The sequence below is a fragment of the Pezoporus occidentalis genome, unplaced genomic scaffold, assembly GCF_034315485.1.
Source record: "Pezoporus occidentalis ecotype Australia unplaced genomic scaffold, CSIRO_AGI_Poc_V1 ctg93, whole genome shotgun sequence".
In the NCBI taxonomy this organism is placed as follows: Eukaryota; Metazoa; Chordata; class Aves; order Psittaciformes; family Psittacidae; genus Pezoporus; species Pezoporus occidentalis.
In genome coordinates, this window is record NW_026916294.1 from 4758925 (window position 1) to 4775046 (window position 16122).

Genomic DNA, 16122 nt, shown 5'->3' on the forward strand with positions numbered 1-16122 from the left:
GGGCAAATTTTTTACCCCCCCCCCCCGTGGTTTGGTTTCAAGTACTTCAAGCTCCAAGGCTCAGTGCATTAGGGACAATGAGAGTCTTCAATCGTCTAGGGGTGGGACCACATGAGTAAACCTAAGGAGGGAAGGCAGGAGAAGGGAGAGAATGAGCAATACAATTTCCTCTTTCTTTTTTTTCCATCTTGTGTTAGCATGGATTTAGGAAGGGAAACCAGCTCCTTGCCCAGCTTTGGCTTCCCAGCTCCTCCAGAGGGAGAACTTAAGGATGCCCCCAGGGCTATAGCAGTCACTGGAGGAGGAGGAGGAACAGTGTGGCTGGGAAAGATGCACTCCTCATCACCTTGGCTGGGCTGCGTGCTGGGACAGTAATGGGTAATAGTGCCTCCCCATCTCATTACCCATTTGGTAGGGAGATCTACTCCATAGCTTGCCTATGAGAATATCATCTCCTTTCCTTTGCTGTCCCTTCTCTGCAGGCATCGGCATGCTCACATGCCGAGATGTGGCCAATACTGGGTGATCAGTTGTGCTTTCAGAGCTGGATGCCATGTGTTGTCTGCTGCTGAGGTCTGCAGGGAGCAAGGCTGGGTGTTTGTTACATCCCTGGAAGCATCCCTGGGAGCAGCAGGGAGAAAAACACTGCCTGCCCTGGAGGCAGGGCTGGGGGAGGCAGAACTGTAGGTAGGCAGGCAGGGGTGATGCTCTGCTCCTGACTACCAGTGACCACCATGCTGTGACTTTCTCCAGCTGGGTGGTGTTGGAAGCATGGTGGCCTGTCAGCACTGGCACAGGCTGGGCAGGAGAGGAGTGTAGGAGGCAGAGGGTGAGACAGTCCTTTTCACTCTGCTCAGTGGTCTTTATTTATTCTTCAAACTTGCAGCTGGGCTGGGAAGCACAGAGGAGGAATAAGGAAACTTAATTATCCACCTCTCGCTGACAAACCAAAACACATCCTTTGGCAAAAGTCCTGATGCGAGTGCTGTGAATGCCACATCAAATATTTAGAACATTAATTAGCAGAGAGAGTATCATGCCTTTCATTTTCTGGTGCTTATAAGTGAGAGAAGTGACGTCCTAGACAGCCAGCACCTCACACCTTCCCCTTTGCAGATGTCTGCATCCACGCACATCTGAGAAAGGGGAATGACAAAGCCGCACACCTCCTTCCTTAGGCAGCAGCAGTACCATATAGAGTCTGTGCCATAACTGAAACGAGCCTGATTAAAGAAGCAAAAACAAGCCAGGTGTTGTGCAGAAACTGTATAATTAGCACTTTGTGCTGACTATTTTTTTATTTCTTTCTTTTTTGCTTAAACCCTGGACTTTTTTTCTCTTCTTAATTTGCTAATCATCTCTCGTGGTGGCTGAGTACAGAGCCCTCCATGCGCTTTTACCTTTTGATGTTAACATAAGAGAACTCTTGAATTTCAAAGAGCTTGGTGGGTATTTGAAAGAATAAAATGCGAAAGCCGCAGTGTAATCAAAGCTCATTATGGTTATTCTTGGTGTGATGCCTCTCTTCCTACATAATTAGCCATTTTGGGTTGTTGAAGCAGTTCTTTTTGGCGGGCATTTTCTCTCTGCGTGCTCGGTCTGATTTCAATAATTGTGACCTTTGTCCCTTTTGCTAGTTTATTATACTCCCAAAGATGGTTTTTTATCCCTAACAAGGCCCAGTATGTTGCCATAGAGAGAACTACTGGGTTCATGGGTCCCGAGGACTCACGTCCGCAGTCACTTCTACAAAGCAACCAGTATTCTGGGTGATGACCAAAACCATACCAGTCTTCGGCCAGAAGGTGACTTTTGCACTGGTCTAGATATTTCATTAATAAGCATCATCCATGCTCCCTGTTGTTTATCTTGCTTGGGAGAAAAGGGAACCTGCCCTGTACATAAAGAAAGAGGGCTTTATGGGATGTACGTAAACTATGTGTACACGTGTGCCATATAACACAGTGTGTTACAGGTAGTGGCAGTGATTATCTGTCATAGTAGAATTAACTACTTGGCTTTAATGATAGGTTCTGACACTTCAGATGCTGATTTTTTTCTTGGGATGGCTGGATGGGGCTTGGAGCAACCTGGTCTAGTGGAAGGTATCCCTGCTCATGGCAGGGGGTTGGAACTGGATGAGCTGTAAGGTCCCTTCCAGCCCAAACCATTCTATGGTTCTATGATTTATTTAGAGATGAAATTGCTGGATCCAATGCTTACCTTCGGGTGGGTGGAAAAGGATCCCAACAAACTGTTGAGGAGGACAGAAAAAGGACCTTACTATGAAATTCTTCATGTCTGCATCTTCATAACATCTGGTAAATCCAGTGAAACACAGAAAATTTCAGCATTAACTTTTCAAGATAATTCAGCAGTGAATCTGATCTTAATGGGTTGAGTAAGCGTAAGCGCTTTCTGTACTAGAGGCATGAGTTTTCATTTCAATGGTAGCAGGTCTTTTGGCAATTTAAAGGAGAAAGCATTGTGATCTCTGGCTTAACAGAACTTAAAAGCTGGTTTGATATGTTAAAACACGCCCATCACTGCAGTATATCTACCTATGTTTGATTTCAGGGGAAAAAAGTCTATAAATAACAGAAGGACTTCAAAGCACTATAATATTGTCTTCTGATTTTACCAATATAATGGGGAAAAAAGAGCCATGTACACACATATGAAAGAAAAGAAAGTGTAATAAAAAAATCAAAGCTGGGCAAAGGCACAAGTAATAGAAAAGCTGCCCTTGAATTGCTAAAAGTGCTTTTATAGTCTATCTGGAAAAGAAAAGGAAAAACTCTCTGACATTACAGGGACTTGCAGGACTTGGTGCCTCTGTTTCCCATCCTCTCTGGTGGGTGCTGCAGGAGGGGTATTGATAACCTCCTGTGTTTCCAGTGGCCTCGGTGTGTTACAGTGTGACTGATAGAGCTCAGGTACAAAATGCATTGGAGGTGTGAGTTTGGTTTTGCTGAAAAGCTGGCACCCTTGCTCTGGCTGCGTTGGGAGGTTGGCTGCAGTCATGGTGTTTCAGCCTTTGTTGTGGATCAGTTTGTGCCTGCATCAAGTGGCCCAGAGCTTTGTTGTAATTTGGGGGCTTTCAGGTGTCTGTGGACAGACTTGTAAGGGCTATAATGAGCTCAAAGCCTGCTGGAAACAGTGGGCATTGGGTCCCTTAGAGCTGTAGTGAGCCCAGCCTTTGGACCATCCTCACCAGGGCTATAGTGGTACAGGGGGAGGCTGCTCACAGTTCCAGGGGATTCTGCATCACTGGTAGTGTCCATCATTAACCCCATGGAAGAACGGGGTTCATGGAGCCAGAGCAGTCCGTGGACACATCCTTTGCTTGTCAGACAGCATGCTGACTTTTTCTCCCTTGCTCTGGTCACCCCTCTGCCTCCCACTGACGGCCATCATTGTCATCAGGGGACATCATCCCTGGTTTACCGAGTGGCAAGCATAGGCACAGTTGACAGCAAACTGCTTGACCTGGGAACAGTGGGAGCCTGCAGGTGAGCTAGGCTGGGCTGCACATCTCCCCAGCCCAGCGCCTTGAAAACCATCCATGCTGGAGTTTCTTCCGTAAGAGGTGCCCTGAGGGGAATTCCTCTAAAGCACTGAGAACTGCTTAGAGCCCAGGTCTACAGCCCAGGGCAGTGGGTTTAGCTTCTTGCTGTTACCAGCAAAAGCAGATACAGCCCCTTTGAAACCACCTCCCTTTTGTAGAGTTAAGCCCTGCGTTGCATTCCTGGCTGCTGAATCTATAGGGGAGACAAGGTGGAGGCAGGCTTTGAATATTCAAGCTGCCCGCTGCCTCCCCGCTTCTGCTCTCAGTGGGTTATTTATTTATTTTGCTGGCTTTTTCACAAGCCTGCTTCTTTCCTGCAGGTTTCACCAAGTTGGGTTTCCAGGCAATCAGCGCTTGTTAAATATTCCACTGAGCATGATATTGCTCTCCTGTCTCTCCGTACTGACGCTTAGCTGCAGCAGTTTGCTGAACTCAGCTCTCACATACGGGGATTTTCTTTAAAAATAACAAAGCTATTAATAATAATAATTAAAAACCCACTTGACAGGTATGAACAGCACATCTAAATTGTTCCGTGTGCCTCAGCGGGAGCAGGGGGTGCAGCTGTTTTTCCCAATACTTGGAGCAGGCAGCGGGTGCTGGTGAGGCAGTGTTGTCTCACTCTGCCTTAGTGATGCTGGGGTGGCCACAGAAGCTCCAGGATGTAGGGCTCTCACCACGATTGTTGCTTAGGGGACAGCAGCTTTCTTTTCCTCTCCACCCCAACCTTAGCATGCAAGGCACCTGAAGTAGGGGAAAACCATGGCTTTTGCCAAGATCCTGAAGCTGGAGGAGGCAGGGATTGTGTTTCCAGGCAAAGTGATTCTTGGAAGTGGTTTTTGAGGAGCTCCACAAGGCAGCTGCCAGCCTTACCCACTTCAGTCTAAGATAAAATCCTCTTTTATTCAGATCTCTGCTGAGAACTAAAAACAAGCAAACAAAGAAAAAAATACCTTGGAGAGAGGATCAGTTTCCATCATCTGCCATTGGATGTCCTGTTCTTCCAAAGAAATCCAACTCAACTCTTTTTCACTGGAGGGTTGTAATCACAGCACTGATGTGGTAGGGGTACACCAGCACAGGCAGCAGGTACCTGGCAATAGGCACAGATACTCCAAGGGTTGTGGGGGCTTGTGGTTTTCCATCAAGAAGGTTTCATAGGAGTTATGCAGCCCTTTGGCTGAATGGCCTGAGATATCTGTGGGTGATGCCATGAGACCCCTCCTGGTTCCTGCCTGCTGGGCTGGTGCCTCCGGAGCATCCAGGTCCTCCAGAGATGCTGCCCTTTGGAGCTCTCTTAACTGGGGTCTGGGCCAGTGATGTGGTTTTCCCAGACTTCCAGGCTTTTTGCTGGAGTTCTGGGAATCTGGGAACTCAGGGAAACCTGTCCATAAGGAGCTGGAGGTATTAGGGGCTTCGGGTTAGCTTGCAGGGTGTCTGCCCTCTCGTGCCAATGGCAGGTTTGAAGGTTTTATCTAACCCAGACCAGAAGGCAGATTCAGGTGTGAAATTTGGGGGTATTTTAAATCTCGTGTGAAAAAGGAACCACTTTCATGACGAAGGCTGGAAAAGCCTGTACAACCCAACTGGCATTACCAAAGCCCAGGTCAAGCATTCAGGAGATTTTGGGGCTGCCCTGAGGTTTCTGCGTCAAGAAATCAGCCTCGACCCTTTGCTGGGTGCTGGGGCAGGATTTCAAGCACGTGTAATTCTGGTGACCTCTGCGCCGTGCAAGAAGAGGAGAGAACAGCTCTAGATTCTTTAATAATGATAATAAAAAAACCCCACCCTTGGGGGCATAATTAAAGGAAGATTGTGGCTTGCAGCCACATTTCACAGTGTCTGTCCATCTGGAGGGAGCTGTGATCCACATCCTCTCTTTCATTAAATAGGTGGCCTCCAACCCTGCTCTTATCCTCTTGGCAGCGTCTGCAACTCAATCAGCTCACACATAAAAACAGGAGTTGTCCAACCACAGCTGTGAGCTCTGTAAAGATGGGTTTGAGCTGGGTAATTTTCTCTGTGTTGGCCCTGCTGTTGGCAGACACCTTATCATTAGCTGCGGGAGAGGTGGCGAAGTGACAGCATCTTTGCTGTAAAGCCCCGTTAGGAAACTTGGAGTGATGTGCATGTTGCAGTGTCTCCTGGCTTTATGTGGTGCTCTGCTTCTGCTCACAAAGGTAGTAAGGGGAATCTCAGCTATTACTGGGCACTTGGCTCTTTGGTCAGTCTTAGGGAACTCGTAGTCGGGCACTGGAGGTTACTGGGAGGAGGTGGGGGCTGGTTTCTGGGTGTTGTCTAGTATATCCTTTCTGGAAATCCAAGCCTGGTCTTCTGTGCTTTGGCAGGTACCAGTTCTGAGGCTTTTCCACCCCATTTGGCTGGGTTGTTGAGTTGGTCAAGCACTGTCATGGATTTTCTCTCTTCATTCTTTAGTGTGCTGAACCGCACCCCAGTGCACCTCGTCCATGAAATCATACTAGTGGATGACTTCAGTGATGATCGTAAGTGACCCTTTCTATCTTAAAGCGAGGGGGCAAACCGAAAGAGCCTGTGAGAGTGGGATTTATACAGAGAGGGGGGAGAGTTTGTTGGAATGGAAGCAAATGGAACACTCTGTAGGTGTGGAGAGTAAGGTTTGCACTGCCATGCGGAGAATTCAAATTCCAAGCGATCAGACCTCTTCTCATGAAAGTCACACAAGAAAAGCACATGGCAAATGACTTTTATGCCCAGTAGACATGATCCAATCCTGACTGTCGTATGCTACCACAGCCATAGTGTCCTTGATCTTGTTTTCAGCTGCAGCCAGGAGCAATTCTGGGTTGACCACACTGGGACTGCACAGGATAATGGTAGTCTGACCCTCTTGATGTATGCGTATGTTCTGCATACATTTACGTAGGTGGCCAGCAACTCTTGATTTCTTCTTCGCCCTCTCTTCACCCATGTAAAGAGGATTTCCTGTGTGGGTTGCCAACTTCTGAGATAGTGCTACATAAATAGCACTGTACACCACAGACAGCCCACGTCCTCCTGCCATTCCCTCCTGGTTAATAGCATCACTCAACTGAAATCAATAGGTCTGATCTCCAGCAGAAGTCAGTATCTGAAGCCCCGGGGAACCACCCCAGCTAAAGATCTTGCCCAGTGATGTGGGCAAGTGGAAGATCCAGGTGCTTGAGAGTAAGTGCTCAAAAAACCTCTCAGGTATAAAAAAGATAATAAAATACACCTAGGCTGAGCGGTTCATGGCACTTCCATTTCAAGAAGCTGCAAAATGTAGTCATTTACTAGGAAACGTGAAAACAAAGCCAGAGCTACGCATTACCCTTGGATATTATAAATAGGCAGTGCCCTGGAGACCATTAGGGACAGATTTCACACGAGACCCACTTCTCAGCATCAACACCTCCCTGGGAAGGCGCTGAAGCCACGGGAAGGGGCTGCAAGCATTATGGTGAGCTTTGGAGTGACTCCAGTGCGCAGAGGCCAGGATAGGCAAGTCTGGGAAGGCGCAGAATGGAGTAAAGAAGGAACAAGGGCTCGAGCTGCCCTGGCATACAGCAGAGCTGGCCTTTTGGTGGGTGAAGGGAATAAATACCTGGTGTTTGGCTAAATAGACAAAGCATTTGCCTTCCTGAATGGAGAAAGGTTTGTGGAAGTGCAGCTCCCCTCTTCCTCAGTGGCATGTGCTGGGGAGAAGGAGCAGGGCTGGGTTTAAACTCATCCCAGGGCACCAGTGGGGAGCCTGTGTCTCATGTAACTTAGAGCAGCCCCTTGGCTATTGAAATCAGTGCTTCTCAGCTGTCTTACATCTTCTTTCCTGTGATAGCCAGAGTCTGCTGGCATCTATTCTGCATGCATTTACATAAAACACAGGTATTTGCATAATATGCTATTCACACATGGTCAGTTATTTCCCTGCAACCCAAGCAATCGGTGCTTTTATACCATACCCAGTTGTGTCTTGTTTCTCACTTCTCTGTGCCTGCTGACCTCTTATTTGCTGGGATGCAGATGTTCTACATGCGGGTTCCCACTATTCGCAGCAAATTTACATTTTAGGTCTGTAACCAGCCCCTGCCACTTCTGCTCCTTTGGTGTGCACACAGCAACATAGGTCTGTACCTGTGTTGTAAGGGATGTGGATGCGCTGGTGCCTCTTATCCACAAAGATTGATGGAGGGGATGAAAGTGCTCGGAGGTGTGCGTGGGCACAGGGGGTGAGCACAGGGGAAGGGACACATGCGTGTGTGTTTGTGGTGCTGAGGAAGAAGAGTGGTGGGAGGCGTGATGGGGATGTGGAGGTCACAGCTTGGGTGGGCGGAGGTAGAGGTGGCTCTGATGGGTGCAACTACCTGCAGACCCAGCTCTGGCATCCTCCAGCTTGCTGGGAGAAATCTGGGTGAGGAGGGATGCTGGGGTTGCAGGAAGCACCAGGGTAAGAGCAATGGCAACAACTGTATGTGGGATTACAGGACCAAACTAGCCCAGATTTGAGTAGTTATTGGGCCTTTCTGCCCCATGGACCTGCTGCCTAGGGCATGCGGAGCCCCCAGCCAACCCGCAGAACTCTCTTTGACCATCCCTTTCTCTTCACTGAGTGCTCACAGGCCACCTCAGGAAGCTCCTGTCCCACCAGGCACACATGTATCACACAGCTTTGCATTGCTTTGCAGCTACTAAAAATAATGATTTGCATTAATGTGCAAAAAGTCAGATTCTGACCCCAGCTACAGCTCTTCTACACTGATTTTACGGAGTAATTCAGTGAATCTGCTGGGTTTTCACTGGTTCAATGAAAACTGCTGCTGTGCCAGTGCTGATTTACGTAGCATGAGCTGAGGGGTAAGGCTGTTGTGCCCCAGCAGTGCCATCACCCTAATAAACCATCAGCCAGTGCGGGATGGGGTCCTCTCCCTGCTGCCAATCTCCCCGAGGACCAGGCAGAGCCACCACGAGGGCTGAGGGTGACATGTCCTCCCTTTGTGTTTCCCAAGCTGATGACTGCCGCTTGTTGTGCAAGCTCCCCAAGGTGAAGTGCTTGCGGAACGGACGGCGAGAAGGTAAGAGCTGGAGCCATGGGGGACCTCCATGGAATGGGAGACAAGGGTGGTTAGTGGCTCCTGCAATACGCAGGGGGCTGATAAAAGGAAATGTGATAAAGGGCTGGGATTTGAAATGAATCCCCCCCCCTTTCACTGGAAAAGATGGGATATTAAGATATCCAGTGAGGCTCAGCTGTAGCTTATTAGCTAGAAAATTAGAACAGGCAAAACAAAGCCCCAGGTCTTATGCTTAAAGATGTTTGCTCTGATGAAGGAGACGAGATCTGCTCCTGCTGCTTCTCTGACTTTTTTTGTTGGGTTTTTGTGTTGGGTTTTTTTCAATAACTAATTATATTTGAAAGATTAAGAAGGGCTCTATGGAGGATGAATGTGTGTCCTGCTGGGCTGCTGCTGGCAGCCTTTTGAGACGTTTTCCAGCTGTCCATAGTCTGAATGGGTATTTTCAAGTCCTGCTTTGAGGCATTAGGAAAACAAACTGAAACCAAAGTCAAAGAAGTTTTTCCATGCTGAAAATCAAAGGTGGGAGCCCAGGTTTGTGTTGGGTTGGGGAGACCGAGGAGCAGGAAGGGTTCGTCTCTGGATTCTCTCTGCAGGTTTCAGCTCTGCAGGTCTGGGATCATAGTGGCAACACCCTCAATGTAAGAGATATACCTGCTTTGGCAGGAGGGTAAGAGAAGTCTTCATAGACCTGCACCTCCTTCTCACCTTTCTCTCTTTTGTTTTGAGTAGCCCAGCCTGGAGGGCTTATCCCACTTAATACACCACTAAAGCTGTATCCCTCGGGAGCTGCCAGGATTTGGGGAGGGCTGAGGTGGGTGCAACAGACCATGCCTACCTACAGCATCTTAAAAGTTGCATTGAGAGATATGGGACATCCAGGCTCTGTTCTCCTGTCCCTCTCCCTCCTGCTCAGGGGCTGTTCCTTGACCCTTTTCCTCTAGGGAACTTTAAGATGAAGGTCAGCAACCTCCTTCTGCATAGACCTGATGTGTGGCTGCTCCCTGAAACTCTTCTCTATATCTATCCCCTTCTCGCCTTGTATTACCACTGTTGTCCTTCATCAAGAAGCTCTGCTCCCCTTGAACAACATGCATGTCCTTTTGTTTCCCAATGGACCATCTCCTTTCTTATGTTGTGGTTCACTTGAGCATTGGCAGCAAGCAGCAGGAGTGTTGGAAAGCCAGTTGATTCCTGTATAAATAGGAACAGAGCATCTCTAAGAGCAGTGATATTGCCGAAGAGCCTCGTGTGAAGCCCATGTATGCAGCTCTTTTCCATGACCTCCCTTGGTTCATTTCTCTCTCTCACAAACACACACAGCTATCTATCTCCAGCTCCAAAGGACTCTGAATTCACTATCAGGGCCCTCACTAGACAAGCAGACTCTTAGCACCTAGGGAGCCAACCCTCTTCCTTAGTGGAAAATGTGTTCCCACTGAGCTGTACATCATCAGTGCCCCCAGGGTGGAAGAGAGATCTGGGGGTCACTGAGACATTGAGAAGGGGGCAGTAGGGAAAAGCCTAATTCTGGCATGAGGTGATCCCACCCTTGACTCCCCTGGCCCATTCACCACAGACTTACATCTATGTTGGATTTATTATCTGCATGGGGTTATGAAAGCATTTTGGGTCATGTTTTGCCCCAGAAGTGACAGCAGAAATAATTGGGCAAATTAAGGATTGGTGCAAATGCCATAAATCATTATGGTGAACCCTTGGTGGAGCCCTTTGTTTTCTTCGGTGACCTTGAGAAATGGTTGGCATGCCTTGCAGTGCCGGGAAGGAGGCAATGAACCTAAGCCATGTTTTATCTGAATGGGATTTAGATGGGTCAAAACCCAGGAGATGCCTGAGTGCAGGAGACAGTGCTGGAGGCACCCAGGGATGTTGCACAGCTATCTGGGTGGCAGCTGACATAGTGTGTTCCTGAACAGGTCTGATCCGATCCCGAATCCGAGGGGCAGATGTGGCACAAGCAGGAGTCCTGACCTTCCTCGACAGTCACTGTGAGGTGAATAAGGACTGGCTGCTCCCTCTGCTGCAGAGGATCAAAGAGGTGAGTGATCCTGAGGGACCAGGGCTGCCCTCAGGGGACGCATCACTGATGTCCACCTCCTCTTCCCTCTTAATGGGCATGACCACCCAACCATAAACCAACTGCATGTAGGCATCTGATTAAGGAAACACTGAGCTTTTAGGGTGCAAAGTGGCTTTTTCGGGTCTTCCTACACCCAGCACCCAGGTGGGACCATCTCCGCAGCAAGTTGGTGGGACAAGGTGCAGTAGGTCTGTAACCAGCAGGCACATGTTGAGTGGTGGAAGGGGAATACATGGGCAGTGCTCCAGCAGCGTTTTTAATTAAGCTCATGTAAAATGCTCAGTGCTGATGATTTAAGGGAGTGACGGCTCCTTGAATAGGGGCTGAATTTAATTTCATGCAAATTAAGCACTAATAAATTGATTTAATAGGATTTAAATTCTGATGATTTCAGAGCAGACAATGACATTTGCCTTTCGCCGCTGGAGACTCTCTCCCCAGATCTGTGCACGGAGGCCCTGGGTGCCTTACCACAAGTCAGAGGGAGCTCTGTGCTGGTGACCTGCTGGCACGGTGCAGGGGATGAAGTCTTTAGCTCCAGCATGGACACATGCTCCTTTGCCTTTGCTGTGCCTTGTTCCTCCACCCTTGCTACGCCTCTGGCTCCTGATCGCTAGTATTTATTACTCGGTTATTTTGGCACTGCTGAATTATGTTGATATAAGGTCAGCTGAGGAGCAAGGGGAAGCCAAGGCAGTGGGTAATGGTAAACTGGAGGTAAACCTGCTCAGCTGATGTTCATGGTGCCCCTCATCCAAGGTGGCTGCTTTTCACACCTCCCTATGTGATAGCTGTGCTGGCTGGGGTGTGCATCCCTTGTGTGCAGCTGCGATGGGACAGGGGGGAAGTGGGATGCAGCACTAACTCAGGTCCCTCTGCAGTGATTGAGGGCACTTGGTATCCTGCTCATAGTGCAGCCAGAGCTGGAGAGGTCCCAACCTTGGTTTGCAGGCTGGGCCACAGTGTTGCTGATAGATGGTGATATAGTGAAAATGGCTCTTTCACATTATCGATTGCAGCTCCAGTGGCATTAGGAGAACATGTGCTATGATACCTCACTCCAGCCTTGTAACTGGCCTGCCCCAAGGTGGGATGCACCAGTAAACTTCACTGCATCAGCTGTTCTGTGCTTTTCTAAGGCAGGCTTCTCTCATTCTCTGCTGAAGCCCTGCCATATGTCAGTGAGGAATATCCAGAGCAGTTTGCCTCTTTCTCAGGCAGAGCTTTTGATGTGTTTTGGCAGAAGGGCAGCAGTGTCAGCAGGAAGGGGACAGGCAGACCTGCTTTCATGCACAGCTCCAACATTGTGCCCCTCATTCAGCGTCCATGGGGTAGGTGAATATGGATGCCATGTGCAGAATCACCATAGGAATTTCCCTGCATCATGATCTGTATAGCATCCAAGGCATGCTTCACCTCCATGAACTTCTTATTTGCGCTTCTGGGTTTAATCTCTGTCTGGAAGCAAGGCAGTCTGTAAAAGCTTACACTGCTGCTCATGCCAACTTCACCCTGCCCAGTGTCTTGCAGCCTCAGGCAGCAAGAGAGACTAACTATGAAGAGCGTTGAGGGACTTGCAAAGCAAGTGGGCTCCTGCTTGCTTGCTTGCTTGCTTTTTAAGTGCTTGCAAAAGCTGGAGGATAAGGGCAGAGTCCTCCGTTTCCTTCTTCCCAGGCCCCCCATACCCGTCTCTTCCATCAGGGTTAAAACATTGATCAATGAAGTGTATGAAATGTTACTGCTGCCACCTTCAGGCTGTGCTAAAGAGATGGCTTTCCCGTCCCACTGCTGCCGTGAGCATCAGCTGCCTAGAAAGAGCATTTTCTTACTCTGTTACTCCTGGGAACAGTCTGCTTTGAGCTAATGTGATTTAAGTTTCAAGCAAAGGAGCAGCGAGTGCCTCGAAGCACACCCAACACTTTCACCAGCACCATGAGCATCACTTCTCTTTCATTTGCACAGCCAGAGCAGCTATTCCTGCAGCTTTCCATGGTGGAAAACCCCAGAGCCTGTGTGTGCCACCATGCACCCTTGTGAAGGTGCCCCTCAAGCCCCAAGCTGAACTTTCCCACCAGCCAATGGCATCCCCCCCGTCTGACACTCACTTTTTGGGTTTAGGCAGCACATGCCAAGCTTATGGATTTGGAAACAAGCAGGGCTAGAGAGAGTAAGGCAAGTGATGGCCTGTGGGGGAGAAGAGAGGGCATCTCAGACCCATGTCTTGGAATGTGCGTGTTCCAGGGAGCAGCAGTGACACAGTGGGTGTTTTGCAGCAGCGTGTTTGCAAGTGTATGATTGTGAGTGCGTGGGCACAGGCTCTTGTTTTTACTTGCGCAACAAATAAAGCCATTAACGGTGCATTTCCACCGAATGACTCTTCAGAAAATGTAATTATGCAGCCCAAGGTGTTTTTGCAATATGGCTCAACGAGCTCGCCCCAAAACAGGATTTACAAATGGCAATAGGATGAACCAGTGGATGAATCCCCACTTCCAGCTCAAGCACACCAAACACTCCCCTGGGGCAGGTGAGAGGCAGCCTGACCCGCTCACTTTACCTGATGCTTCTGTGGGGCCAGAGAAGCAACTGTGGCCCTTTTTGTTGTCCATTACGAGATCATGATACAGAGGTTGGGAAGCACACTGGAGTCAAGGTTCTTTTCCAAGGTTGAAATGTATCTGTTGTCTTCAGGATCACTTTCAGAGTTTTATCCTGTTCATTTAGTTCCATGGTTTGATTTGTTTGAGAAGTGTATTGGAAAAGTGAATTCTCAGGTTTTTTAGAGTTTCATGTGAAAGAGGATTGAAGATTCGGGTGTCGTTAACAGTAACATGCCCTGGCATGGCAGGATATAAAAAATCTATAAGGGTGAAGCTGCCTATAATGAGATCTGGTGCTCAACCCAAAATAAATCATAGCAACAGTGCTGTGCTCTTGAGCATGCTGGACTTCTCTTTACAGGGTCACAGAGACCTTCATGGAAGCTGAGTAAGCATAAATGTGCTCAGGATATGGTAGGGAAAGTGAGGCTGGGGAAGGCTGCACTGCTGAAGGCTAGCATTTTGTAGTAATGCTGTCAGCTGAGACGTAAAGAGGATTTTCTTTCATGAAGGTTTGCCATGCAATACACAGGAATGGAAGATGCTTGAGGGACAAGTTTTAAATGAGGGGGTAGGAACCTATCCCTGCAGTGTTCGGCGCGCAAAGCAGATGCTTTGCTTAAAACCGTTCCCTTTCCCTCAGGCAACTAAAGGATGCTTGGCTATACTGGGGGGGGGAGCACTGTGCAGCAGCTGTGGTGGGTTTGAAAAGCTCATTGCACTTGGGCATGAGTTGAGTTTCCCCATGCAGGATGTAGGTACAAGCAGACCTTGCCCTTTTGGTCAGGCGTTTGACTTGCAGAAAGTCATGTTGAGACCCTCACGTTAACAGACATGAGGTTGGTTTTGGGAATACCAGCTATTTGTCATGTTTATTTGGAAAACCTGAGCTCTAGTCCAGCTCCCAGCTCATGGCCTTCGGTTGCTTCTTCCTACAGTTACAGCTGAATACTTCCTTATTAGGACAAATTTCTAAACCAAAGTGTTTTCTGAGGGAGAGAGCAAGCCTGTGGTGCTCAGATGCTTTCCTTTGCATGCCTGTGAAAAACAATTTGATTTGGCAAGGGTGAAAGCTTGAAGTGCGAGCTATAATTGGAGTTCGGGGTTTTTGAAAGGAAAAAGGGAGATAAGAGACCAGTGAAAGCTGTCAGAGTCTCTTCCTCCCGTAGATCTTTTTGTTCATAACTGTTTGTATAATCTCTTTGCCCATAACAAGATGTTTACTAAATCACCACCAACTCTTTTAAATAATTCAGGTCTTTTTTTTTTTAACCCTTTCACACCACTGGCAAAACTCTATCTGTATCCCCACAGTTTGTACATTTAAAAAATAGCTGTATTTGAGATGCTTGCCCGCCTATGGTTTTCCTCTGTTGGTTCTGCTTCTTGTTTGTCACCTGACTTCTGAAATCCAATAAAACGTATTTAAGGGAGGCAAAAGGGGAATACATTGCTGAATTTGCAGAAGGCAGATGGAGCTTTGTATCCAGCTGGGTCGGGCTCCAAGTACATGCACAGCCTGCACAGGGAGAGGCTGTGGGTGAAGCCAAAGTCAGTGAGAGGTGCTGTCCCAGAAGGGACAGTGCCTGCCTTCCCAATGCCTCTTGCCATCACGCCCCTGGTTCCCAGCAACATCTCTACCTCTTGGTGCTGCTGCCATTAATTCCTTGGTTGAATGGATATGATGGCTGAGGAAGAGGAGTTAGTGACGTGCACGTGGCCCTGATAAACCAGAATAACACCAACATTTCCAGCCACCTGGTGTCCCCAGGAGTTTAGAGAATCCCTGGACCAATTTGAGTGGTCTGATCGGAAGTCATGGGTCGTCTTCTGCTTTCCAGGATCCCACCCGAGTGGTCAGCCCTGTTATTGACATCATCAACTTGGACACTTTTGCCTATGTGGCGGCTTCCTCGGACCTCAGAGGAGGTAAGTCCAAGCCACGTGAATGGATGTCCTGCAGGCAGACCCTGTAGGCATCCATGCCGTGGTGTGACCATGCAGTGGCTCAAGGAGCTGGTGGCTCTGCACCGCACGGCTGCCTCTTGCTATCGAGTAAAAAGCACATTAGCACTCCTCAGTGCTCCCCGCTGGCTGTTTTCAGGCTATTTTAGAGGCAGGTAAGGAATGATCTTTGCTACAGTGGGTAAGGCGGTCAAGCAGGAAACAAGGGTCATCTAGAAGTCACCCTTGGCAGCACTGAAAGGTGGGCTGCTGACAGGAGGAGATGGGCGATGTCTAGGCAACAAATGGAGGATGCAACTTTAGTGCTTATTAGTATGCCTGTGCTATTTGTAGCACACAATAGCCATCAGAGCGTGTATCTGTGTGCACAAGGGAACAAAATGAGGTTTCAGCAGCAGCTTTAATTCTGACTTTTCCTGCCTTTGGAGTGCTTGACTTTGCAATTGTAATGCAATAGGTTGTTTCTGGTTCATATGCTGTAGTAAAATATATTAGTCATTGGACTCTTCTCCCAGGAGCTGCATCTCTGTGGCTTGAGTAATTTGAAAGCGGGGAAAATACTCCATCAAACATGGCTTCTGCAGCCTGCATTGCTTCCTAATTCATGCCCATTTCTTGTTTCCCCTTGGTACTTCTTTACTGTGGTTTTAGGTTTTGACTGGAGCCTGCATTTCAAATGGGAGCAGCTTTCCCCAGAGCAGAAAGCCAAACGACTTGATCCCACCGAACCCATTAAGTAAGTCAAGAGGGGGAAGGAGGCACCTGGGACAGGAACAGGCATCTCATCTGACACCTTATGTCTGTCACCATGCACCATAG

General features: G+C 48.4%; 1 protein-coding gene across 1 annotated transcript in view; it reads left to right on the forward strand.

Moving 5' to 3' along the window:
• GALNT14 (polypeptide N-acetylgalactosaminyltransferase 14) overlaps positions 1-16122 on the forward strand; it is a 96648-nt gene that overhangs the window by 57676 nt on the left and 22850 nt on the right. Inside the window, exons 4-8 of the mRNA XM_062606053.1 lie at positions 6005-6072; positions 8572-8637; positions 10575-10696; positions 15180-15267; positions 15955-16039. Coding sequence (XP_062462037.1) covers positions 6005-6072; positions 8572-8637; positions 10575-10696; positions 15180-15267; positions 15955-16039 — 429 coding nt within the window. The remainder of the gene's footprint in view (positions 1-6004; positions 6073-8571; positions 8638-10574; positions 10697-15179; positions 15268-15954; positions 16040-16122) is intronic.